The sequence below is a fragment of the Myxocyprinus asiaticus genome, chromosome 25 (genome assembly GCF_019703515.2).
Source record: "Myxocyprinus asiaticus isolate MX2 ecotype Aquarium Trade chromosome 25, UBuf_Myxa_2, whole genome shotgun sequence".
Lineage (NCBI taxonomy): Eukaryota > Metazoa > Chordata > Actinopteri > Cypriniformes > Catostomidae > Myxocyprinus > Myxocyprinus asiaticus.
The window spans coordinates 18,172,097-18,197,973 of NC_059368.1; the positions used below are offsets into that span (position 1 = coordinate 18,172,097).

The 25,877-nt window shown below is 39.1% G+C and overlaps 1 protein-coding gene across 1 annotated transcript; it reads right to left on the reverse strand.

The window, feature by feature from the left end:
• Positions 1-285: 285 nt before the first annotated feature.
• LOC127416487 (disintegrin and metalloproteinase domain-containing protein 17-like) lies at positions 286-25,278 on the reverse strand. The gene is made up of 19 exons (XM_051655887.1): positions 24,938-25,278; positions 23,502-23,634; positions 23,182-23,315; positions 22,459-22,547; positions 22,188-22,377; positions 19,831-19,958; positions 18,189-18,275; positions 17,984-18,094; positions 17,596-17,740; positions 15,805-15,896; positions 15,546-15,698; positions 15,244-15,443; positions 15,014-15,117; positions 13,516-13,650; positions 13,274-13,404; positions 12,710-12,788; positions 9,349-9,437; positions 2,255-2,311; positions 286-2,156 (listed from the first exon to the last, which is right to left on the reverse strand). The coding sequence occupies exons 1-19, from the start codon at positions 25,023-25,025 to the stop codon at positions 1,779-1,781; spliced, it is 2,523 nt and encodes an 840-aa protein (XP_051511847.1). The 5' UTR covers positions 25,026-25,278; the 3' UTR covers positions 286-1,778.
• Between the last annotated feature and the right edge of the window lie 599 nt (positions 25,279-25,877).

Consider the following 25,877-nt stretch of genomic DNA (forward strand, 5'->3'; position numbering starts at 1 on the left):
GAAAAAATGACAGAATTTTCTTTTTTGGGTGAACCACCCCTTTAATCTTGAACAAGGTTTCACAGGATTTGACAACAAATATCAGGATTTCACATAGCATGTTTTCACTAATTAGTACTTTTACAAGAGCTTCAGACAGAAAATGACACTAGTATGCTTGATAACCCAATTTCATAATCACACACTGAACAAACAGCCCACATAAATAATGTTTTGAACATCTCAAACGTTATAGCTGAATAAGATTCAAAGGTGACTTTAGACACTTACAAATGACACATTGAGTATTGCTGTAATTTATATTACATAAATGTCACAAAACACATGGAGTAAAACACTATTTCTAAGACAAATGAAAAAAACAGAAATACAAGGCACTTTAGATACTGTTCTCAGCGCAGTTAAATATCAGTACACATTCATTTAAGAGCAGCCTGCAAGATACATATTCTTGCATATTGTGATGCAGAAAAGTACAATGGTTTGAAGAAATAAAGCTGACTGTCTCTTTTTAAGGATACAATGACTTTGGTGTTTCATACAAAGCCAACGAGCCAGTGAAAAAATATGTCTTCTGGTACAACTGTATTGATAACAGTTACATGTTGGCATTCAAGCACAGTACAAAAAAGCAGTCCTCACACAATAAACCAAACAAGTATTTCCCATAGGCAAAATCTGAAAATATAAAAATGCCTCTAAAAATGAGTTAGATTGTCTTTTGCAAACAGTAAAAAAGTGAGAGCACCAGATTATGGTTTTTAAAGGTTACAAAATGCCATTTGCAGGTGAATGTCAGAGCACATACATGTAAAACTTAATATCAGAAAACATAATGGGTATATTCATAATATAACAGGACTCAAGATCTGTTAGAGTCTCCTAAATCCCTTAGACGAAAACAGACATGTAAACAACTCAGTACTGGCATGTACAGCCTTTAAAGGGATAGTTCACCCAAAAATGAAAATTCTCTCATTTACTCACCCTCGTGCCATCCCAGATGTGTATGACTTACTTTCTTCAGCCGAACACAAAGATTTTTGGAAAAATATCTCAGCTCTGTTGGTCCATGCAATGCAAGTGAATGGTGATCAGACCTTTGTATCTCCAAAATCAAATAAAGGAAACTTTCACTTTTACACCTGAATGTCATGTGGTGCCTGTTTAGTTTCACTTTCTCATCTGAAAGTTCAATTGGAGATTTAGAGTAAAAAAAAGACTTAAATATTGTTTTGTTTCTCACCCACACCTATTATATTGCTTCTGAAGATATGGATTTAACCACTAGAGTCATATGGATTATTTTTATGTTTGCTTTATGTGATTTTTGGCACTACAAAATTCTGATCACCATTCACTAACATTGTATGGACCTACAGAGCTGAGATATTTTTCTAAAAATTCTAAAAAATTCTAAAAAAAGAAAGTCATAGACAGCTGGGATGGAATGAGGGTGAGTAAATGATGACAGAATTTTCATTTTTGGGTGAACTGTTCCTTTAACAATGAAACTGGTCATGTGTGTTTAACCCTGTTGATATCCAGTGTGTGTGTGCGTATTGCATAATCCAAACAGGATTAATTCCCATCTAATGCCTGGTCACTGAACAAATTGTGCCTTTTGTTCCTTAATAGAAGTCCAGCGCTCTTAAATCATACTGCAATCTGGATATTTGTAATACTGGAACTGTAAGCATATATTACATCCCAATGCTCACCTTTGAGCATTCCCAATAATATACTCCCTCTTTCGTTCATTCATCCCAATCATGCACTCAACATTCTGTCTCTTTGCTGTTACTCTGTGCATGTCTCTTCGCCCTGAAGGACATGATGTTCTCTCGGTTATCCGTCAGATCATCAAAGGAGTGTGACACAGAGCCTGAGGTAGGGAAGTCCTCTCCCAGGGCTTGCTCATCTAGATGGGAATCGTAGCTGGGATCTTCTTGGATGGTTGCCATGCGTTGGGGCTCCATGGTGGGCAGAGGACACGGGGCTGGGGCTGGAGCCACCTGGGAGAGGGAGACAGGTGGGGTGCTTGTCTGCAGAGGGCCAGATGCCTGGAAGCGTGGCACAGCAGAGATGCCAGAGGAGGATGTTGGTTTGAAGATCCGCACCGATGCTGATTCTAGACTGCTCAGCAGCTCTGTGTTCTGTAGTAGCACATAAACAGTCATGAGTTTATGAAATGTCTTTTCTCTGTGTGAAATTAAATTCTCTTTATACTCAGTCCTTCCTGACTGGTACTTACACTGGGGCAGAAGAGTGACTTGGTATTCAGTTCATATTGCTGGTCAAGTTTCTTATCCTTAAGACAAAGAGCGACAAACAAAATACATTTTTAATAGTGTTAAAAAACACTATTACTGTCATACAAAATTCTTACATCACACAATATCTGAGTAAAATCTTATCTGTATACAGTAAGTGAATGAAATGTTTATAATCAGATGGCTTGTGTTTTGCATTAAAGTGAGTGATATCTTTATTGTCTAGCGAGTTGTCAGATTTAGCATTATTGTCTTAGGACAGATCAAGAAAACTAGAAAAACAACTGCATGGTTTTTGCAGTTTGCGTGGAGTCTAAAACATTAGATGGCAGAAATTTCTATTACGACATCTCCGAAGCCCCTTTGACATTAGTGTGAAGGAATGGATTTGTTGCAATGGATGTGCAAAGTGAGCTCATTTTTGCTGTTGGAAAAGGCAATTGAGATTAATTTGTGAAATAGGCATGTGTGAAAATTGTGACTATAAAATGAACAATGTTGATTTTCTACAAGTAGAATAAATCAGAAATTGTTGTAAGATAGTTAAAGGTGCACTCAGTTACTTTTTCCCCATTTAATAAGTTTTATTCCTAAAAAAATGAATTGTAATTTTGAAACATATGCATACAATCATGACGGCTTACATGAGAAGAGGATTCTAGTCATATCAGTAACCTTATAAAAGCAGTTTAATTCTACATGGAGAGGGTCCCCTCATGGGGGCTGCCATTTTAGAATCATATGACCAGCTGAATACCACTTGCTTAATCTCAGTAACCATCTTGTTATTGGACACTTTCACTCTTGGATTAAATTAATCACGGTTGATTGTGAATAGTGAATTTCTACAATGGCATCTGTAACTGAAAACTATTAATTTTGAATGATGCTGCATCCACAATTTACTGACAAATAGGACATCATTACGACAAGCAGGTTTTACTCTACAAAAGAGCAATATCTAGCACATTAAATATTGTAACATTTTAATATTTTTTAGCAGAGAAAATGTGTTTACTATAGAAATTTCCTTGAATTTCCATTACTTTTTGTTATTAACAATTTTATTGATTCAAACATCATATGATAACATTATCAACCCCCCCCCACACAGTACTGTGGTCACCAACAACTGAACATCAAAATAAATACAAACAATACATAAAAAAAACAAGATATACATTCAAACAAAATCAATAAAACACATACCCAACTAAACTACAAATCCCTCTCCACAGCCATTCCCTGAGAACCATCCAAAAAATCCAAATACCCCCCCCCCCCCATTGTTTGTTGACAAACAAATCCCATTTCCCCAGCCTTCTAAAAAACATCTCTCAAACGCCGCCACCTCACCCATCTCCCCGTACCATTCCCTAAATGAGGGTGCCCCAGCCGACTTCCATCCCCTGAGGATGATTTTTTTTACCAATCATGACTCCGGCTAGGACCCAACTTTTTAAATAACTGTCCCCAATGTCCAGAGTCATCCCATCACCCAGGATACAGAGTCTGGGGCTAAATGAAAGTTGAGTGTTCAACACCTCACTCATAAAGTTCTGAACCCTCAACCAAAATTCTTGGATCTTTAAAACATCCCCAAAATACATGTATTGTGTCCCCGTCTTCTGTTTGGCACCACCAGCAGGTGGGTGTGCCTTTAAGACCCAACCTATACAATCTAGAGGGGGTCCAGTAGAACCGATGCAAAATCTTAAATTGCATTAGACGGACCCTTGCATCTCTAGATGCAGACTTGATGCTTTTTAGGAACCTGGCACACACTCCCTCCTCCAATACAAAGTTTAAATCCTTCTCCCATAATCTCTTGAGAGAAGACGAAACTCCATCCCCCAGACTCTGAATCAACAGGGAGTAATACACTGATGCTTCCTGACCTTTCCCAAAAGCAGTAATCACCATTTCCAGAGTATCTGCCACTTTAGGGGGGTGTACACTACTCCCAAAAATAGTACAGAGCAAGTGGCGCAGCTGTAAATACCTAAAGAACTGAGATCTAGGAATCTTAAAATGTTGAACCAAATTATCAAAAGATCTCAACACTCCACTCTCATATAGGTCACCAAGTGTAGTAACCCCCCTCCCAATCCACTCTGACCAACAGAAAGGGGACTTATTAATGTTTCATTTAGGGTTCAGCCATATGCTTGAGGCAACACTTAAATAAATGTCCGAATTAAACACTCTGGACACTTTCGTCCAAACCAGGTGCAGATGCGAGATAACGAGGTGTGACTTAACTTCTCCGATTAGTTTGATTGAAAGGCTTTGCAATGGCGAAATAGGGGCAAGAACTTCCTGTTCAATAACAAACCAGGGATGGGCTCTCTCTCAGGTGGGAGCGACCAATGGCCAAATGTCTGAGACCGAACGCGTAATAATAAAACAAAATCTTGGGTAGGCCTAGCCCACCTTTGTCAATCGGCCTATGTAACTTATTAAAACGTAACCTGGGACGCTTACCATTCCAAATGAAGGACTTCATTATGCTATCAAATTGCTTAAAATAAGAGAGGGGGACATCTACAGGGAGAGACTGCAGCAGGTAGTTAAATTTTGGAATGCAGTTCATTTGAATAACATTAACCTTCCCAATCATCGATAAATGTAATGAAGCCCACCTGCCCACATCACTCGAAAACCTTTTTATTAGAGGCTCAAAATTAACTCTGACTATATCACATAAATTTGCTGGGAATAAAATGTCCAAATACTTAATGCCCTGTTTGGGCCACTGGAAGGCACCCGGCTGAAAAGCTGTTACTGGGCAGTACGCTGTCAAAGCCAAAGCTTCGGATTTAGACCAATTAACACTCTATCCTGAAAATTTAGAAAAGGAATTAATAATTCTGTGGAGGCAAGGCATAGATCTAGTGGGGTCGGTGACGAATAATAAAATGTCACCTGCGTAAAGCAAAAGCTTATGCGCCACTCCTCCCGCCATCACCCCTGGAAACTCATCCTCTTTTCCTACTGCATCTGCTAATGGTTCCAGGGCAAGACAGAACAATAATGGTGAAAGAGGGCAACCCTGCCAGGTGCCCCTATCCAGAGTAAAATAATCTGAAATTAATCCATTTGTTTGTACCGCCACTACCGGGTGTCTATAAAGTAACTTAATCCATCCAATAAAAGTATTCCCGAACCCGTATATTTCGTAAATCTTTAAAAGATAATCCCATTCTACCATATTAAACACATTTTCGGCATCAAGTGAGATGGCAGCGACCGGAGACTGATCATTCGCTACTGACCACATGATACTGATGAGACGCCTGATGTTATCAGAAGAGCTGCGGCCCTGAATAAACCCCACCTGATCTATATGTATAAGAGATGTCATAACTTTACTTAATCAGTTAGCCAAAATGTTTGCCAAAATTTTTACATCTAGCTGGATCAGGGAAATTGGACAGTAACTCTTACACTTGCTTGGATCTTTGTCCTTTTTAAGAATCAGAATGATCCGGGCTTGTGTCATGGTTGGGGGAAGCTTTCCATCTTTAATGATTCTGTATAAACTTCTAATAAAAGTGGAGCCAGTTCTGTAGCATAAGATCTATAAAATTCAGCAGCAAAGCCATCTGGCCCGGGAGCCTTGCCTATAGGTAAGGACTTAATTACCTCATCAAGCTCCTCCAAGGTTATCTCAGAATCAAGAGAATTTTTTTGTTCAGTCGTCAATTTAGGGAGAACTAATGGTTCCACAAAGTTTCTAATATCTTCATAAGTAGACGAAAACGTGGAACTATAGAGATCAAGATAGAATTCTTTAAAAGCATTATTAATATCAATGGCTGAGGTAAAAATTTCTCCACCAGCAGATTTCACTGAGGGAATGGTAGACAAAGACTCTCTCTCTGCTTTATATATCTAGCCAAAAGTTTTCCTGATTTGTCACCCGACTCAAAGTATGACTGTCTTGCCCTGAATAACTAAAACTCTACTTCCTGTGACAAAATTATATCTGTATTTCAATCGGGTCAGTTCTCTGAGGCCATCAGACGACATTCAGCGCTTCAGTTCTGCTTCGGCACTTTTAATATTCCCTTCCAAATCCACGAGTTCTCGTGCTTTAGATTTTTTGATGAATGAGGCATTCTGTATGATCCGACCCCTAAGAACAGCCTTAAGTGCCTCCCAAGCCACGCCCACAGAGGATACTGAGGACCAGTTGGTCTCCATATAAACAATGATTTCAGTCTTTAACATTTGTTGGAAATCAGGATTTTGCAAAAGGGATACATTAAAGCGCCAACTATATGATTTATTTTTCTCTGCATGTGGCAACATCTCTAAACTCACCAGGGCGTGATCTGAGACTAAAATGCTTCCAACTGAGCAATCAACAACAGATGGAATGAGGGATTTAGAAATAAAAAAAAAATCTATTCTAGAATAAATCTTATGAACTGATGAAAAAAATTTATAATCCCTACCAGATGGGTTTCTAAAGTCGCCAGATATCTACAAGACCAAGATTTTTACACATCTTGTGAAGTGTCAATGTTGCTCTAGGGGGCTTACACACATCGCTTCACTATGATCAAGGATTGAGTCCATCAATAATTAAAGTCTCCTCCCAATATTATATCATGAGGGGTGCCAACAGTTTGCAACAACCCTTCAAGATCTATAAAAAAGCCCTGATCATCAGTGTTAGGTGCGTAAATATTAGCCAAAATCAACCTTTGCCCCTGAATGTCTGCTAAAACAATAATGACTCTTCCTATTTTATCTTTAATCTGTTTGAGAAATTTGAATTGTAGATGTTTATTTATCAATATAATGACCCCCCTGCTCTTACTTGAGCCAGCACTAAAGAAAACATGTCCACCCCATATCTTCCCAAATTTTTCAGCTTCCTGTGGGGAAAGATGCGTTTCTTGAAGAAACACTATATCATATTTCTTATGCTTAAGAAAAGAAATAACCTTCCTTCTTTTAATGGGGTGCCCAACCCATTCACATTCCATGTGGAGAGAGATAACCCATTCACATTAACATTTGACATATTGATATAATAAAAAAAATAAATTGTGTGTCAAAAGCAAGATTATACAGACCACATTTCCCATTAATGCAACAATCAAACCCCGAAATTCCCCCCAAACAAAACGAACAGAAAAAAGAAAAACCATGCGCATAAACCCTGCGCACGACAGTGCCGACTGGCGTCCATCCCTCCAAACTCAAAGAGTCCATGTATGCACGCGAGAACCCCCATGACAACTCTGCCGTCGGATTGCTCAAGTCCGGTGCTTCTGCACAGGTTTTGTGAGGCAAAATTACACAGCAGAAAATACTCTGTAAAACAAACTCCAGCCAAATAGGCAGAATAAACACAAAGAACGTGTAGATTCATTCGCAAAACTGTCTTGAAGGTGTGTTCCTCCACAAAACAAACTCCAGCTGATATAAAGCCGTTCAGTTTCCTCGGACAAACTGACAATTGTTCAGTGAGCCAGTTGTTATGAGTTCAGCGGATGATGTAATCATTGTAATGTCCCTTAAAAATACTCCACAAAAACAAACTCCCGTCAACAGGAGGTGTAAGCACAAAAAACGATCAGATTCATCCACAACTGACCCCAAGAAGTATTATTCCACAAAACAAACTCCAGCCACTAGACGGAGCCAGCACATAAAGAAACAAAACAGGCATCCCGGTTCCTCGGATGATCAAGTGTGTATTAAGCGAGTCAAATTCACTCGGAGGCTGCCTAAAAAAAATACATCATGACTTACTCAGTCCGACAACTTTTTAAAAGACGTCCTTTATGTGAGCATGTAAATATTTTGCGGTCATCCATAGTGTCCATTCTCAATCTGGCCGGGAACTTCAGTGTAAAAGCGATCTTCCATCAATGCAAAGGTTTCTTGGAGTGTCATGCCACAAACAAACTCCAGCCGCCAGGCGGAGCCAACGCAGAAACACACAAAAATGGCACCCAGCTTCCTCAGACAATCGAGACACTGAACAGCGAGTTAGTCCACTCACATAAGAAACGGCCAATGGTTTACTCACCCATAGTTTGTATGAAGGCCAGTGCCTTTTTGGGGCATAAATATACTTTGCTGCCATCCTTGGTGTCTATTCTCATTTTGGCCAGAAACATCAGTGCAAAAGCGATCTTCCGTTGATGTAAGAGTTTCTTACATTCCTTGAACCGATCGCGTTTCTCTCGTCACATTTGCAAAATCCAGGAACAAGAAAATATTGTGATTCTTCCAAGAAAGCTTTCCTTTGCTTCTCACCTGGTGCAACATGAGTTCTTTATCGGATGATCTCAGAAATCTGGCCAGAATCGATCGGGGCCTGTCTCCCTCAGCAGTTCCGCGAGCCGGGAGCTGGTTATACCTTCGGTTCACATTTTTGAAATGTTCAAGTTTTCCCAAAATGTGTTCCAAGTCTATTTTGGATGCGGGCAGATTAGTGGATAATTCCTTTTCCGATAATTCCAGATAATCTATTAGTTTTTCAACTTCTGTTACTCTTGTGATCAATTCAGAGAATTTTGTTTCCATCGCCGTAATCGATCGACCTATTACAGCGAGATCCTCCTCCCTGAGATGTTGGACAGTTGACGCTGGATTTCATCTCCAGACATGCCTTCCAAATCGAGTCCCCGGCTCGCAGTCCCATCAGAGGCCTCAGCTTGAACACGTAAGTGTCTTTTAATGTCTCCAGAGTCTGAGGATTTTTACTTCTTTGCCATGTTTACCTCAAAGAATAAATATGTAATTGGATATATCGAATCTCAACGGTTATAACAAGAAAATAATAAAAAAAAACAGCAAAGTGCGCAGAGCTAGCCACTCACATGTCTGCTCCTCGCATGGCATCACGAGACCCGAATTTCCATTACTTTTTTGATTTCATTAATTTTCATAACTTTTCCAAGCCTGGAAAATACTGTTTTAAATTCCCTAATATTTGCAGGTTTTCCATGACCATGGGAAATATGAGTAGAACAATTCAAGGTCAATCTATTATAGTAACAGGAATTTACAAGAGCTCAAAGTTCTAACTGTTACTGGAGAGATGACTCACCACACAGTGCACCAGAATGCTGAGAGGAATCCAGAAGAGCAGAGAGAAGACCACCACTGAGCCAACAATGTTGTCTGCCAAGAACTTCCCTGAGAACACACACACAGATCTCCTTTCTCCATTTGGAATGTAAAGGAATGTTCCAGGTTCAATACAAGTTAAGCTCAATTGACAGCATTTGTGGCATAATGTTGATAACCACAAATAATTATTTTGACTTGTCACTCCTTAAAAATAGTTTTAAAGTTTTTCCTTCAAAAAACAAAACAAAAATCAAGGTTATAGTAAGGCACTTACAATGGAAGTGAATGGGGACAGTGAAAGTGAATGTGGCCAATATTTGGAGGGTTTAAACACAGAAATGTGAAGCTTTTAAATTTATAAAAGCACTTGCATTAAATCTTCTGTTAAAACTCATGTATTATTTGAGCTGTAAAGTTTTTTATTTTTATAGTCATTTTAGGGTTTGTTGACATTACATCGTTATGGTAACGAAGTTGTAAAATTGGCTATACCTTTACACAGAAAAGGTTTGTAAGTGATTTTAGCACACTAAAATCATGCTTACACACATATCCTTTATGTCTTGTGGCTATATGTTTGAAACAGCAAGTATTTTAACATTCAAAAATTGGCCCCCATTCACTGCAAGTATCTCAACCTAACCTTAATATTTTCTTCTTTTTTTTTTTTAAAGAAAAAGAGGAACAAGTCTGTTAGGAAGGCAATACTCACAGATGGATGGTAAACCCAGATGCGGGAACTTTGGCACACAGGAAGAAAACAGGCGAGTAGAATGATAAATGAACTTAGATGGCTTCAGATTAATGTGGTTTGACATAGACAGTCACTGATGAATAAATAACACTGATGATCACACGAAGATAGAAGACACTGCTGAGGAAGAGCAGTGAGTTCTGTGTGAGCCTAAAGGAGACTAGACAGTGATAGTGTGGGTGTGATGGTTATTTGAGCTGTTGTTGATTACTAGTGATAACTAAGTGCAGGTGCAGGTGATTAAAAGCTTGGGGAAAGTGAACGGCACAAGGGAGAGCTCGGTGGAGGCATGACCGTGACTGTCTGTCAGTTAGTCTGAGGGTGATAACCAGATGAGAGGCTGACTGACACTCCCAGGAGGGAGAAGAAGGCCTTCCAGACCCAGGAAATGAACTGGGGACCATGGTCAGACACTATGTCTTCCGGGATGACGAAGTTTCAGAAGACATGGTGGAATAGTGCTTCCGCGGTCTCTAGAGCAGTAGGTAGTCCCTTCAGAGGTACCAGTCAACAGGCTTTGGAGAATCGATCGACTGCCACCAGCACACAGGTGTAACCATTGGAGGATGGCAAATGGGTTATGAAGTCCACTCCTAGGTGTGACCAGGGACAATGAGGTATGGGAAGAGGAAGGAGTTTGCTGGAAGATGATGAGGGGACTTAGACATAGCACATTTGGGACAGGCTTGGGCGAAGTGTTGGACTTCCTGAGACATGCAGGGCCACCAGTAGCAATCTCGAAGAAGTGAGAGGGTCTGATGGATGCCTAGGTGTCCAGTGCCCAGGGAAGAGTGCAGGGAGTCCAGGAGAAGCAAACGGAGAGCTGTGAAACATAGGTGTGTCCCTCCAGACACCCCGGTGCAGAAGGCTCAGTGGAGGTAGCTTCGGCAATTTGCTTGTCCAGGGTCCACTGAATAGGGCTGATGAAGAGGGATGGAGGAAGGATGGATTCTGGAGTGATAGATGCAGTATCAGGAGAATGAAGCCGGGAGAGGGCATCCGCCATGATGTTTTTGGACCCTGGACGATAGGTGACGGTGAAATTGAAACATGTGAAGAATAGGGCCCCACCTAGCCTGGCGAGGGTTCAGCCGACGTGCCTCCCAGAGGTATTCGAGGTTGCGGTGATCATGATTACTTGAAAGGGGTGACAGGAACCCTCAAGCCAGTGGCGTCATTCCTCCAGAGCCAGCTTGATGTCATAGTTCTGCTCTGCTGGAGACAGTTTTCTGGAGAAGGTGGTACATGGGTGAAGCTTAAGAGGATTCCCCAGCCGCTGAGAGAGGATGGCTCCGACACCAGTGGTGGAAGCATCCACTTCGACTACAAATGGTCTTACAGAGTCTGGATGTTGTAGGATTGGAGCAGTGGTGAAAGACTCTTTGAGTCGTTGGAAGGCATGATCGGCTTGGGAGGACCAGGACAGAGACTTTGGCTTGGCACGCAGGAGGAAAGTGAGAGGTGCTGCCATGGTACTATAGTTCCTTATAAAGCATCGGTAGAAGTTTGCAAGTCCAAGGAAGCATTACAAGTCCATGACAGTAGTGGGTTGTGAACAGCTTGAAACTTCCCTGGGGCATCTGTATACCTTTGGGACCGATGTTATATCCCAGGAAGTGAACAGAGGACTGATGGAACGTGCACTTCTCCTCTTTTGAGGAACAACTGATTTTCTCTGAGCTTTTTAGGACAAAGGTGACATGGTGGGTATGATCAGACAAGATGAGGATGTTGTCGATATAAATGAGGACGAATCGCTGGAGGTACTCATGGAAAATCTCGTTCATGAACCCCTGCAACACAGGGGCCAGGCCAAACGGCATCACCCGGTATTCATAGTGGCCAGTAAGTGTTATGAAGGCAGTTTTCCATTCGTCTCCTTTACGTATTCAGATGAGATTATACGCACTGCACAGGTTGAGTTTGGTGAACACCGTTGCTCCCCGTAAAGTCTCCAGAGCAGCCGGGACCAAGGGTAGAAGGTACCGAAATTTCACAGTGACCTCATTCAGAGCACGGTAGTCTATGCAGGGCCGTAAACCACCATCCTTCTTGGAGACGAAGAAGAAACTCGATGCAGCAGGGGACGTAGAGGGACGGATGTATCCTTGCTTGAGAACTTCCTCCACGTACTCCACCATGGCCCTTTGTTCAGGGAGTGAGAGAGGATAGATGCGACCTCGTGGTCATGTAGCTCCTGGCAGCAGGTCAATGGCACAGTCCCAGGGTCGATGAGGTGGTAGCTGTGAAGCTCTCTGAGGACTAAAGACATCTCGGTAGTTCAGGTAGACTGGAGGGATATAAAATTTGCGATCGCTCAGCGAGACCTAAGGGAGACTAGACAGTGATGAGTGTGACCGGTATTGATTACTAGTGATAACTAAGTGTAGGTGTAGGTGCAGGTGATTAGAAGCTAGGGGAAAGTGAATGGGGCAAGGGAGAGCCCGGTGGAGGCGTGACAGAGTCTAAATCAATTTTTGTGTTAATCAGCATTGTCACAAATGCTTTGATTGAGCTTAACTTGTATTTGACCCGGAACATTCCTTTAAGTAAGCTGAAATCATCATGTTCACAGGCAACTTACCAAAAGTATTGATGTCGAGCTTCTCAATGAAATCCCACAACCTCTCTATAACATCCTGGACCTGTTTCATGCATTTGCCCTAGAAGGAATAAGAAGAAATGTTTGAATGATTCAACTTAATCCCATTTGCAACTGTCTTGTGAACTACTTAAAAGGAATGTTCTATCAAAAATGAAAATTAATGAAAATTATGTCATCATTTACTCACCCTCACGTTGTTCCAAACCCATATGACTTTCTTTATCAGTGGAACACAAAAGGAGATTTTAGGCAGTATGTTAGTCTAAGTCACCATTTACTTTCATTGCATCTTTTCCATACAATGAAATTGCATGGTGACCAAGACTGTCATTCAGCCTATCATCTTCTTTTGTCTTCCATGGAAGAAACAAAGTCAAACAGGGTTGGAACAACATGAGGATGAGTAAATGATGATGGAATTTTCATTTTGGGGTGAACTATCCCTTTAAATGAATCAGTCTTTTCTAGATGTTTTATAAAATATAGTTTTCCATGAGTAGAAAGTCATGTAAGTGTATTTTGTGAATACTGTATGGTACTCACGGCTCCATCACAGAAGCCCAGTGTACAGGGTTTGCCTTTCCGCAGAAAGAGGGGGCTGCCCTTGTTGTCAACATAGGGTGAGCACACACCACTCTTATCCCTGCAGCACACCTTACAAGAGTTGTTTGTGTCTGAAGAATGAAATAAAGATGGAATAAAAGGGCAGGTCTGCTCAAGTCAGACTTTATTAACAGTGATTACCATATAATAACGGTATTTGTGACCCCAGGAGGTCAATGTACCATTGCAAGCACACGACTGCAGGTTCTTAACGGCCTCACAGAAAGGGATGCACTCTCCATTCAGACACTGCCCGTTATCCACACAGATGTTCTTGTCTGGGAGGTTCTCTGGAGGAGGGCACTCACTGCTGTTGCCTGTTAGAACCAGAGAGGATAGGACTTCCAGTCAGGACAAAGGGCTAGACACATAGAGGTGAATCTCACAAAACATATATCAAGGTCACAATTTAGCAAGTCAAAATTAGAAAAGAAGAATATTTTTAAGCAAAACTTTATAAATTGCTTAAAGAAAATTAAGTCTATTTTTGATCAATTACCAAAAAATAATTATTGTGCCGTTATTTTCATGACAATGGATAATTTCACATCTCCGGAATTAAAGGTCAGTGGGGTAAATTCTATAGCAGTGAATAGGAGACCACAGCATACTGTATATTATTTTTGAGTTCCCATTTGACCCAACCGCAAAAGAATAAATCTATTATTACATTTCAACGCCTTTCCAAATGAGAAAAATTGAGAGTGATCGATTACAGTAGTTAGAGACAGAAAGATGTCACTTTCTTAGCAGCTGTATTTTCAAATGTATTTATTTTAAAATCAAAGGCCAAGGCAATATAACACACACACACACACACACAAAAAAGTTATAAATTCAAACTAAATAATACAAATTTAAAAAAATACAATTTGCTAGATCTAGGCTGCTAAATAAGAATTGCATCATCAAATGCTGTGGAATGGTTCTATTAAACACATTTTCAACCCCAAATTCTCATTTTCATATTAAACCAAAATCACATTCTACTGGGACTTTTTAGAATAAAATAACATTATAAAAATTCATATTAAAATGAAAAATTATAAAAATGATACAATTATGAAAATAACGGTCCTAAAATATGTTTCATTTTCTTTAAGCAATATCAATTCTTCTTTCTTTTGATTTTGGGGTAAAATATGACCTGGACATATTTTTAACAACTTTTGTGAGATTTACCCAAACAGTGTATAAAAACGACTACTACACTTACAAATCTGCTTTTCCAAAATCTAAACCAAGATTAAAATTCTCAATTGTAACTCCTCCTAGAGCTTTCAAGCTACATCCACTAAACATGGCACAGACCTTCAGACTGTTCCGACTTAATGTCTATGTCTTTTTTTTTTCAGATGGGCCAAATTGATAACATTATGGTAATAACAAGGGGGTGCTTAATTGTCATGAAAATAATGTCATAAACATTTTGAACGGTCTTAAAATAGGTTAAATTTTCTTTAAGAAATATAAATTCTTCTTTCCTTTGATTTTGGGGTAAAATATGACTTGGACATGTTTGACAACTTTTGTGAGATTTACCCAAACTGGGTACAAAAATGGTATCTGTTCTTCAAATCTGTTTTTTTTTATTTTATTTTTTATGTTAATGATGTTAATAAAATACATAAGTGCTATTTTCAGTTGTCTAAACTTAGAGCTTGTCAGCTGAAGTCTCACCAGTACAGTAAGACCTGCCCTTGCAAGTGGCATCCATTGGCTCCTGACACACCTTGCCATGCTTCTCAAACATGCAGTCTTTGCAGCATGCACTGTTCCTGTCACTGTTATCAAGAAAGAGAGACATTAGTTACATACAGAAACTGACATACGGAAAATTAAATCATTCTGTCTTAATTCAGCATATTTGATTCTGCATTGTTTCATGAGACCACATGGGGTAGCTCTACCTGCACTCCGCACTGGGCCGCAGTTTGCAGTTAGCAGTGCAGCAGCGGTCACTGTTGAGGTGGAGCAGTCCAGGATCACACTCCTCCCCTTCCTCCACCCGTGAGTTTCCACACACGTTGACGTTCCTCTCTCTGAAGCAGGTGGGGGCTTTGGACCGCAGTCTCTTTGCTATGGAGATCTTACTACAGTTGGAAAACAGCTAGAACACAAAAAACATAGCACTTACAAATTGATCATGTGACATTCTGAACAATGACAATGAGCTGAATCCAAAGCTGAGACATATCACAGAAGCACGTACTTTATTGTTAGAGTGGTCCCCGCTCACTGCAATAGGGTACATTACATATTTGCCCCCCTGATCCTCTCTCGGTGCACAGTATGGCACATCATCTGGGTCATGCACAGCACCAAAATTGTGGCCAAGCTCGTGGGTTGTAACCAAGTCTGCTTCCTGTTGGAAAATGGCCAGCATATCAGCTTACCACCTAAAAGTGACCACAAGAAAAGAGCAAGCTAACTAATATTTCTTAGGGCTCTGAGGTGACTGGTACACTTACCTTAGTAAGAATGGTTTTTCCATAATTTTTGGTGCTGGTTAGACCAGTGTTAAGGTATATTGCACGGTTGTCGTTTCCTGAAGGAGGACACTCTTAGGAAACAAAGAAAACAAAATAAAATATCATAAGTATCTAATTCAGTTGATGTAACTCAGTAATTACTGTTTTTCTACAGACATGGTTTAGGGGTTTTCCAAAATCTAAACCAAGATTAAAATTCTTAATTGTAACTCCTCCTAGAGCTTTCAAGCTACATCCACTAAACTTGGCACAGACCTTCAGACTGTTCTGACTTAATGTGCTATGTCTTTTCTTTTCAGATGGTCCAAGAAAATTCAAATGTAAATTTTCGCTGTTGCTCCCTTTTCTTTCTTTTTCTATCCATCCATCCATCCATCCATCCATCCATCCAACTATCTAGCTAGCTAGCTTGCTGTTTGTCTTACTGTAATGTCTGTATAAAAATCAAAGTTATAAAACTTGTTTAAACTTTCAGATAATTCTTTGTCAAGCCAGCATCAACATCTTGGCACACTTCACCTATCTAGTTTCATTATACATTGTTACATTCAGTGGCCATTCAGACTATTTGGACATTTAATGGTATATTTCACCCAAAAATGAAAATTCTCTCAGAATTTACACACCCTCATGCCATTCCAGATGTGTATGACTTCCTTTCTTCTACATAATACAAACAAAGATTTTCAGAAGAATATCTCAGCTCTGTAGGTCCATACAATGCAAGTGAATGGTAGCTCCAAAAATCTTGTTAAGGAAACATAAAAGTAATCCATATGACTCCAATGGTTAAATCCATATCTTGCGATATGATAGGTGTAGGTGAGAACCAGATTAAAACTGCAGTCTTTTTTTACTCTAAATCTCCACTTTCACTTTTACATCTAAAAGTCACATGCGGTGCCTGTTTAGTTCCACTTTCACATCTAAAAGTGGAGATTTTGAGTAAAAAAGGACTTAAATATTGTTCTGTTTCTCACTAACACCTATTATATTGCTTCAGAAGATGTGGATTTAACCACTGGAGTCATATGGATTACTTTTATGTTTCCTTTATGTGATTTTTGGAGCTACAAAGGTCTGATCACCATTCACTTGAATTGTATGGACCTACAGAGCTGAAATATTCTTCTAAAAATCTTTGTTTGTGTTCTGCAGAAGAAAGGAAGTCATACACATCTGGGATGGCATGAGGGTGAGTAAATTCTGAGAGAATGTTCATTTTTGAGTGAACTATCCATTTAAGTCACACTTAAAAATGTATGAAATGTCATTGTATTAGATAACATAATATCAATTTAATTTGTTTTAATGAAAGATAAATCACACTTTTCAAGCAAAACATTTCACAAAAAGAAAATGGCTTTGAAATAAGTTTTCAAATGATTAAACAATTAATGTACTGTTTAAAATGAAGGCAAAATGTATTTTGACACTTTCTGGTTGTCAAACATTAGTAAAACATTTCAGTAGTTAACGTGAGAAACAACAACTGTAGTTACTCTGCTAAGACACCTGTGTGAACCTGAGGGGAAATGACTTCATAGAGTACATCCACTAAAATCATCTTGACATCAGTTAAAGTAATGGCAAATATGGCTCAAAAAAGTGAAGTTATTTCTGAGAAAAAGTATAGCATTATTTGTTGCAGATGCCTCTTGGTTTTAGATTTTGTTATCTAATCTAATGGCAATCATACATTTTAAGGATGGCTTAAGTGTCCGAATACTTTATGGGAAAGAAAAGCAAGAAAAGAAGCCTTGAACTCACTCTCAGAGCAGAGCCCTCCAGGAAAGCCGGGTTTGGACGGGGCCACGTAAGCCAAGCCTAATGTGCCTTCGTCAAAATCCTGATATGTGAACAGATGAGCCAGGCACACCTTTGATGCATTGTCTGCGATGTCAATACTAAATTGCTGCAGAGAGAAGACAAAATAAAATGTTTACTACATTTTTAATAAACAATTAAGGTTTCCTTTGCATATTCTCTCTTTTTGCCGGCTCTCTACCAAATAGATCACAGTTAGAGATGGATTTGGGAACGAAACACAAGTACTCAATGACAATCTTCAATCTCAAGTGAAAGCGCATCTTGTTTCTTTGAAATGATCCAGAGAGGATTTAAGCTCTCAATAATTGAATGACTGCTGCTCGCCCACCTCCAGCAGCTTCTTGACATCCCAGACATCTCTGTTCTTCACCGGGGTCCCTTTCATGTTGAAGTGGGCACCTCCCGGCTCTACTTGTGTGGGTGTCTTGTTAATTATGATCTGAAATATATTAAATGTATAGATTAACGTTGCGTGCTATAAAACACCATTTCCTTGGAATTATTTATCATGTTCTCTTCAAGGTAACACATACCTGCTGAATCTGAACTCCATACCCTTTATACTCCTCGTCCCATGATGTATTCCGATAAATGTCATCCACACGATCAATCAGCTCAATCTAAAAAAATGCAAAACAGTGAGAATCTGACAACAAATTCACACAGGATTCCAACACTTTTGGAACAGTGAATTTTTAAAAATCGTTTTGATTGGGGGCCTGGGTAGCTCAGTGGTAAAAGACGTTGGCTACCACCCCTGGAGTTCGCTAGTTAGAATTCCAGGGGGGCATGCTGAGTGACTCCAGCATGGTCCCCTAAGCAACCAAACCGGCCCGGTTGCTAGGGAGGGTAGAGTTACATGGGGTAACCTCCTCAGGGTCGCTATAATGTGGTTCGTTCTCGGTGGGGCGCGTGGTGAGTTGAGCGTAGTTGCCGTGTTGGATGACATGAAGCCTCCACGCGCTATGTCTCCGTGGCAACACGCTCAACAAGCCACATGATAAGATGTGCGAGTTGACAGTCTCAGACACGGAGGCAGCTGGGATTTGTCCTCCACCACCCGGACTGAGGCGAATCACTACGCGACCACGAGGACTTAAAAGCACATTGGGAATTGGGTATTCCAAATTGAAATAAAAAAAAATAAATATTTTTGATTCAGAAAGATTTGCTAAGAAATCATTTAGACTGATTTATGAACCATTTTGATCAATTCATTAAAAGGAACCTACACAAATGAACGATTCATGCAACAGCAAAATCTAGCCTGTGAAATATTTTAAAGCAGAGCAAAACTAGAAAAATGTATAAACACCACAGAAAATTCTGTGAGGATTTTAATTAATGGCACATGCTATTTGCACCCTGGTGCAAATAATGGTATATGCTACACTATTTACACCCCACTGCAAATAGTGGCAGATATTATTTGCACCCATATTAAAATACTAACATATACGTATGTTTATTGTGTTTATTTAGAGTCCCACAGACACACTACATTAACCCCTACCACTAAACCTAACCCTAACCTTACCTTAGATAAAATAACCTTGATTTTACTACAGTAACCAGTTTCACCATGCTTTTTTGTTGTAAATTTACAGTAACCACAAAATAACCATGGTTACTGTTACCACCATAGTAACACCATGGTTAATTGCATTAAAACTCTGGTTTCTGCCAAAAAACATGGTTACTACAACATTAATATTGTAATACAGTGATGCAATCTACACACAAGTGATGCCGAGACGCGGGAACGAGTGGAATCGACAGACCTCGCCTCCGGATCAAACCCTTCTTTGCACTCCTCAACATTCTCCGTGACCAAATTACTGCAATGAAATAAACATTTTTATCTATTATTATAAGTAGTATTAAAGGAAATATTAAGAGTGGAAACAGGAAATCGGATGGGGGAAAGAGTGGGACAAAAGGAGGATTCGAACCAGGGTCGCTAGGACAACAGTTCACATTCACACCATCATTACACTCAATATTCCTGTTGTTTCACCAGATTATTGGGGTGCAAATAGCTGTGTGGCAGATGCTCATTAACATGACTTTTCCAGGCCTGGAAAATACTTTTCCCTGATATTTCAGTGTATTTTAATGGACACATTAAGCCTTGTGTAGGTCTAAAAAATTGTGTGCATTCCAACTATTTTTTACCAAGTAGTTGAGGGTGGTGCTCTCCTCCCTACGGCCCATGTGTCTGAAAAAGCGGTAGTCAGCCACAAGCAGCAAGGGGCAAGTGTTCTTACTGTGGTCCAAGGTTTGCCTCCTCTCTCTCAGGTGCCCTGTAGAAGAGAGAAGCAAAGTGGAAATAGACATTGGGTGAGAAGGCGAGAGACAGCCGTTACACATGAGTGACACAGCGACTATATAAAGCAGTGTCTAACATTAGACATTCTAGATTTGGTATTCATAAAGTGGTCAGATGAGCAGGGAAAGAATGTCTATTGTAGATAAGATGTATTGCTACAGAGGGCTATAGAATGTTGGATCAGTCTGAGGATTTAACCATCAGTCATAACATATCTAAACTCTTGGTCTTCCTAAAACAGCTTTTGAATGTCTGGAATGACAACCTCTAAGATAAGCCATTATTCTGGCTTTTCTTAATAAAAAGGATTAACTGAGCAGGTTGGATTGAGAAATGGATATAAGAGCCTAAAATCAAACAAGGCCGTTTTAATCTAGATGCATAGTTTACTTCACTGAGTGTGTTTACATGCACTTTAAAGTCTGATTTCATGCAGACTAAAGCAATAGTTTGTCTTTTTAAAATGACGAATCTAGATAACGCGGTTGCAGATCAGTTCCATCTAGCATGTATACACTTCAATCGGTCCATAATAGGCCTCGACGTTATGCGCATACTGCAAAAACAGAGGTTCCGTGTGACTTGTCTTTAACCCGGAAGTCGAACACAACACAAAGCAGAGAAGAGAAAGAGCAATAACAACAACAACACAGAGGGTGCTGTTCTGTTTCATTCAAAAGTGATCGTCCCTATGCCCTATTTACTTCGAAGACTTGACCATCCACTGTGAGAGCTTTGGAGGGCTGGAGGGTGTGGGGCTCAAAAATAATGTTTAATTGGAACTCCCCTTTTAATTCATTTTTATTGCAAATTCTGATGAAGCGATCTTACTGCATGGCTACTATGAATGTTCTCCCTTCAAAGTGCCTTTTCGGAGGCTTATTTATCTCGTTTGTTATGCAGAGACACATGGCGAATGCTAGAAATGTTCATTTTAGGATGGATCAGGAGTCTATAAACCATTAACACCTGTGACACATTGATGTGCCTCTAATTACTATTCTTTTATCCAATGACTAATCTGTCTGCCATAGTAACACTCATATCACCCAACACCAATCTTTGCAGTAGAGGTAGATGATATATTGGTTTTACCGATTAATCGATAGTTGCTTTTTGTTGTTATCAGCAAAAATCTATGGTGATTACAAGCGATAAGTTTTTTCATCATTACGTCATTTCAAAATAAGAGTCCCCGGTGTGTTTCGGGCTTGTTTATACTTAAAAATCCCACGTTTGCACTAAATCTTACATTTTTCTGGTTATTTTGGGAATTTTGGTTGAACAATAAACTGCATATGGGATTTTATTCATTTAGGACTCTTTGTCTGTGCCCGTCATAGTAAGGGAAGAATAAGTCTTTTTTTGTTGTTGACATTCTATAAATCAATTTTAAAAACTACTGGCCGATTAATCGGTTATTGGCCTTTCCCACCACCTTAGATATCGGAATTATCGACCTCTGCTTTGCAGTAGCAATAAATGTCTTTATTTAATAAAACAAGTATAAAAACAAATTTCATTATCTTACATGGACTATTTTCACACTTTCCATCATTAAACACAATAAAAGTGGGTAACAGATGCATACTGTGGCCAAGGTGAGCATGCTAGCATTAGTGCGATGAATGCAGGATGTAAACATTACAAATGACACATATATACTGCACATATCTTACTTTCATTATCACTGAGTGGTTATAACAGCTTCTTTAACTGATCTCATGTGGATTTCATTTGCCGAATAGGCAGAAAGCATGATTTTTATTGAATATGTAGTATGAAGCAAATAACAGGTACAAATGAAGAAAGGTACTGTGACCGTTATGATAACACATTGCAAATACAAAGTTTTGGTATACTTTATTCTACTAGTAGACTGTTCTACAAAGGACTTAATGTAGTAATACAGCCTAATTACAGAGTTAACAACTCAAGCACTAGGACTTCACAACTTTCAGTCACATCTAAATCGAAATGAACTAAAAATCGTATAAACTTGATGAGACTTTGATGTGATTTGGTTTACAAATATAATAATATATTATTGGTTGCTTGTTGACAGTGTCAGGTAAAATTGTGTTCCAAATGTATTTAACCTGGAAACCATGTAAAAATCAAATGGAACTGAGGACATGAATTTATATTTGACTAAAAAACCTATACCCAGAGAAGGGCCTTATCATATCCTAGAAAGACTTACCATCCTCCTCCTCCTCATCATCTTCATCTAGTACTCTGGCCTGCACACTCTCTGGCAGCATCTCACTAGCATCTGCGTTGATATAGCCGCACACTTTAGAAGCTGCCAGCCGGCTCACATTTCTGATGTCCTCAGTGCGATACACGAGTAGCCGACCATCCCGAGGGTCTTCAATAAACCTCCACAGTGGCTGTGGACACCAGATGAATTACAATGGGTTCTCCTTGTTGAGTTGCATGAACTAAATCAGATTTGATTTACAGTATATTACCTCAACATTGTATTCAGCTTCATCAGTAAGAATGTGGGCAGTGAAGTCATTGTCGCCGATATGTGCTTGGACTCGAGAATTCACCTCTCCTAGAATGGGAAGACGATGGTTGGCAATATGAGAAACCAAAAACTAAATCAGCAACAGCAATTGCGCACTTCACTTTTAAAGGGATAGTTCACCCAAAAATGAAAATTCAGTCATCACTCACCCTCATGTGGAACAAAAAAAACAGATGTTAGGCAGAATTTTAGCCTCAGTCACTATCTACTTTCATTGAATCTTTTTTATTCAATGAAAGTGAATGGTGATTGAGGCTAACATTCTGCCTAACATCTCCTTTTGTGTTCCACAGAAGATAGAAAGTCATACAGCTTTGGAACAACATGAGTGTGAGTAAATGATTGCAGAACTTTTATTTTTGGGTGAACTATCCCTTTAAGACCTACAATAGGAAACTTTGTCAGAGCAGTAATATACATTACAATTTGGTCTAATTTATACAGTACATACATTAATAATGTATTTAATAATGGAATACTTTGCCAAAATGACATATGTCTTTATTTCAGTGACAATAATCTATACTGGCATTGGTTTACATTAATAGTAAGCAATCATGTTGTCAATTGAAATGCTTAATTTAAAGGGACTTTTGTAAAGTCCTGTGCATTGAAAACTTCCCAGATGTTTCTTATAACAAAGTTAAACAGTTGCAGTTACCAACGACATGACCGGTGAAAAAGTTTTCCCTCTGGACCTCATAAATCTCCTGAGTGCCATCCTCCCCAACCACCATGGCATTGAAGTCATGAGTGAAAAGCTCGGTGTTGGTTGCCAGGTACAATTTGAAATGCCTGCCAAATAAATAGAAGAGATCATCAAATGACTGAGCACTAATCTCGGCGATGACCATGTGTCATAACACCTACAGTAGTTACAAAATTGGACTCCTTTAGATGACATCATCCCAACGCTTCTGTACACACACACACACACACACACACACACACCTAAAATCATACTGGGTGATGAGTACTCACCTCTGTAATGCTGTGAAACTGAGAAGCCTCTCTGCATGTGTGTGCGACTGGACGTTTCTCTTGCGAACTGAATGTTGTTGAAGATTTGACAGATGAAGAACATCAAAGTCTGACAGCATTGAGCTGAGCTGGTCTGAAAGAGTCACAATTCACTACTTTAAATTCCTGGGAATCAGGACAACATTATTTTTAAAGTGAGAATTACAAGTGATAAGATGACATTAAACAACACCAGTGCGAGAAGCAAGCACTTAGCCAAAAGTAAACCAGTTCCTATGGTAATTATAGATTCTATAAAACTATACTATGGTAAATATAGTAACTAGGTATGAACAACACCATAGTTAAAGGGATAGTTCACCCAAAAATGAATATTCTCTCATCATTTACTCATTTAATTCTGCAGAACATAAAAGAAGATTTTTAGAAGAATATCTTAGTTCTGTTGGTCCATTCAATGCAAATAAATGTTGACCAGACATTTGAAGCTCCAAAAAGCACATAAAGGCAACATAAAAGTAACCCATAAGACTCCAGCAGTTAAATCTATATCTTCAGAAGTGATATAATAGGTGTTGGTGAGAAACAGATAAATATCTAAGTCCTTTTTTACTATAAATTCTGCTCCCTGCCCAGTAGGTGGCGATATGCACAAAAAAATGCAAAAAGCAAAAAACAAAAGAAGAAAGTGAAAGTGGAGATTTATGGTAAAAAAAAAAAAAAGAGCTAAAATATTGATCTGTTTATCACCCACATTTACATCACTTCTGAAGAAACAGTTTTAGCCACTGAAGTCGTATGGATTACATTTATGCTGCCTTTATATGCATTTGGAGCTTCAAAATTTTGACCACCATTCAGTTGCATTGTATGGACCTACAGAGCTGAGATATTCTTCTAAAAATCTTCATTTGTGTTCAGCAGAAGAAAGAAAGTCACACACATCTGGGATGGCATGAGAGTGAGTAAATGATGAGAGAATTTTCAATTTGGGTGAAATATTCCTTTAATAAAGTTTTGTTCCAACAGTGAAAATGTGGCAACCTGGTTTTAGCCAACACTGTGAATAAAACATGACAGAAAGGTTTTGTAAATTTATGAAAGGAGATCTCATTTGAATTTATTATGGTTTAACAGTACTAACTGTTGAATAACAATAACAACACTAATAGTATGGTATTTTGGTTGAAATATGGTTGCTATAGTACATTTTTTGTGAGAGAAATGTTGCTTTGAAGTTTCACAACAATAATAAAAAAATGTGTTTTTGAAAGTGTGATTCATTAAATTGTATGACAAAGGTACAAGCTGTTGTGAGACAGTAATGCGTTTTTAAAACAGACATTCTTTTTGATGACCTAAATGGAACAACACAATCTTTCGCTTTAAATATATCCATAATGTTTTCAAAGTCCAGTGAATGCAGAATAGTTTACCGTACTCGCCGTCTAGGACATCTCTAATGGGTCTCCTTGAACACTCCGTCAAAAATAAAGACGCCAGAAATAAAACGACGCGTTTCATGGCGAGGAGGACGTTAATGCAGCATACAGTACTTCACCCAACACAGCAGTAGCAGCGGCGGCGGCGGCATTTAATCCCATGGATTAGAAATCTGTCTGAGATCAACATCTGGACATGGTCAACCAAGTTCACGCGCTCACAGCTGGCTGTATAAAATACATAGCGACAAAGTATCAATGAATGAAGTACAAACAAGAACACAAATACGCACACTTCCTGCTCTAGTCCATGCCGTTTGGTGTTATAAAGAAATAAGAGACACTCTAAAAACGAAACATGCCAAAATCTGGAGTGTTTAGTGAAATACCCGGAAGTATTTCGTGTGAGATTGAGGGAACCGATTCAACGCGGCAGTTCACAATCGCAAAAAATTACTTTTATCTTTATCTAGAGATCGCGCTGTAGGCTTTATCAAAACACTGAATTGATGGGAACTTGGTTTTAAAATTACGTAGGTGTTTTAAATTATGTTTTTGGCGTGTCTGCGGTAGTTATTACGTAAGATGATAAACTGTCGGGCTGCGTCTAAATATCTAGCGCGCCGACAACCCAGACAGCATTTATGGTCTTCATGAGTGTGTGAGCGTGTCTTGGTAGGCAGCTCACTAGGTTTCAGATACTTCCTTGGTCTTGTGCGGCTCTATTTTTAAATTCTTACCTCAAACTCCATGAAATTTAGTCCAGTGTCCAAACGCTCATTTCGTTTATAGTTTTCAAGCAGCTATAAATCTTTTAGAGATTTATCACAAACTAATAGTACCAAATTAGATTTTATATATATATAAAATTATTAACCTGATGTTTTTCATTTATCACTGTTAAACATTAAGCCTTCATTACAAACAAACCCAG